This window comes from Suricata suricatta, chromosome 13 (assembly GCF_006229205.1).
Source record: "Suricata suricatta isolate VVHF042 chromosome 13, meerkat_22Aug2017_6uvM2_HiC, whole genome shotgun sequence".
NCBI lineage: Eukaryota > Metazoa > Chordata > Mammalia > Carnivora > Herpestidae > Suricata > Suricata suricatta.
In genome coordinates, this window is record NC_043712.1 from 11,953,693 (window position 1) to 11,955,477 (window position 1,785).

The following is a 1,785-nucleotide window of genomic DNA, read 5'->3' on the forward strand; positions in this document are numbered from 1 at the left end:
CATAAAAGAGTGTTACCGCAGTGAGGTGAGAGCCGCAGGTCGAGAAGGCTTTACGTTTCCCAGCAGCTGAGGGGATCCTGAGAACCGTGATGAGGATTTGTATATAAGAGAAAGTAATGCACAGAAAGGGGGTCACCAAAACAACTGAACATTCTGACATTATCACAATTTCATTGACAAATATGGGGGAGCAGGACAATTTCAGCAGAGGCTTGATGTCACAGAAGAAGTGATGGATAACATTGGAGTCACAGAAGGTGAGACGATTCAGTAGCAGGGTGTGTAGGAGTGAGTGGAGGTGAGGCAGTGAGCAGGAAAGGGCCACCAGCAGCACACAGCGGCGGTGGTTCATGGTGGTGACATAGTAGAAGGGGTCACAGATGGCCACATAGCGGTCAAAGGCCATGACTGCCAAGAGGCAGCTGTCAGTGTTGGCCAGAGCATAAATAAAGTACATCTGTGTCAGACACCCAGCATAGGAGATGGTCTTCTCTGACAGGAAGCTCGCTAGCATCCTGGGGACAATGGTTGTTGTAAAGCAAATGTCCGTGAAGGACAGAAAACTCAAGAAGAAATACATGGGGGTGTGGAGCTGGGGGTCAGAGTGAATGGCGAGGATGATGAGTAGGTTCCCTGTTATGGTGACCAGGTACATGGTGAGGAAGAGGATAAAGAGTGGCTGCTGGTCCTCAGGCCTGGAGGAGAGCCCCAGGAGGATGAACTCAGAAACACTGCTGGTTTGGTTGACTCTTTCCATGATCATGAAGCCAGCTAAAACAAAGAACATCTTACATTTAACCCAAATTTCTTTCATAAAAAGCCAATAATATATTTCTTGCCACATTTACTTTTCACTCATAAGGTCATGAATAGCTACCATAACTTGTCAACTTTGTGGCCTTTGATGTTGCCACCTCCCCTCAGCTTTCAGACTTCACACACTTCTGGTGTTGATGACATGGGTTTGGGAAGAAGAATTTTCTTTCAGAAACAGATCTTAACTTTCCTAATTCAGCTTAATATTAAATCTTAAAAATTATTGTCTATTGAGCACTTACTTGGTGAAAAGTACTCTTTTCGGAGTAGGGACACCACTTTGAAAAAGGCAGAGACCAGCCTGGCTTTCAGATCCTCCATTTTAATGGAGGATCAATCTATCTATCTATCATCTATCTATTGTCTATCACCTATTATCAGATAGTCTACATTCTACAAGGGGAAATAAACCACATAAGGGAATAGAGACTGACAAAGTATAGTGGGGGATGTATTTTATATTAGATGGTTTTGTTTTTCTCTATGTCAAAACAAATGTTCAGTTATGTCATGCTGAGCTTTACCTTTGAAACTCCTTGCCAAAAAAAGGGGATTTAATGAAATATTCATAAGGGAAATCAGAGTAGTAATGAATTTAGGCCAACAATGTTTTGCTGTCGCCCTTGGTTCATCTTTAGAGGTACTTACTTAGAAGCTCATATTCCTAGTGAATGTCAGCCTATCACTATCATTCCATACAAATACTTATTTGAAAATTTATGTTTTACCTATTTTCTCTCTAGTTTCCTAAATCTGATCATGTTCCCATGTCCTGGACATCCAGCCATTAAGCAAGCATATGCCATTCTATGCCAACATCCTTTTGTTTATTTAGTTATATAGATATCCTTGAAAAATATCTATTATTGCTTTGTTGAGGTATTTTTCTTCCACTTACTTCAACAATTACTTCAATAATACTGTGACATATATCTCATTCTATCTTTTTCTATCTATATATGTTTCTGG

The 1,785-nt window shown here is 40.7% G+C and overlaps 3 protein-coding genes across 3 annotated transcripts in view; 1 reads left to right on the forward strand and 2 right to left on the reverse strand.

Annotated features, from left to right (window-relative positions):
• The window catches only part of LOC115276843 (olfactory receptor 1L8-like), a 1,780-nt gene extending 993 nt beyond the window's left edge, over positions 1–787 (reverse strand). The window contains exon 1 of the mRNA XM_029920955.1: positions 1–787. Within this exon, the coding sequence (XP_029776815.1) occupies positions 1–787 (787 nt within the window).
• Positions 1–1,785, forward strand: part of LOC115275853 (olfactory receptor 1J4-like) — a 97,709-nt gene that overhangs the window by 60,235 nt on the left and 35,689 nt on the right. The gene's annotated exons all lie outside the window — the stretch shown is intronic.
• The window catches only part of LOC115276015 (olfactory receptor 1J4-like), a 39,615-nt gene that overhangs the window by 13,003 nt on the left and 24,827 nt on the right, over positions 1–1,785 (reverse strand). The window lies entirely within an intron of this gene.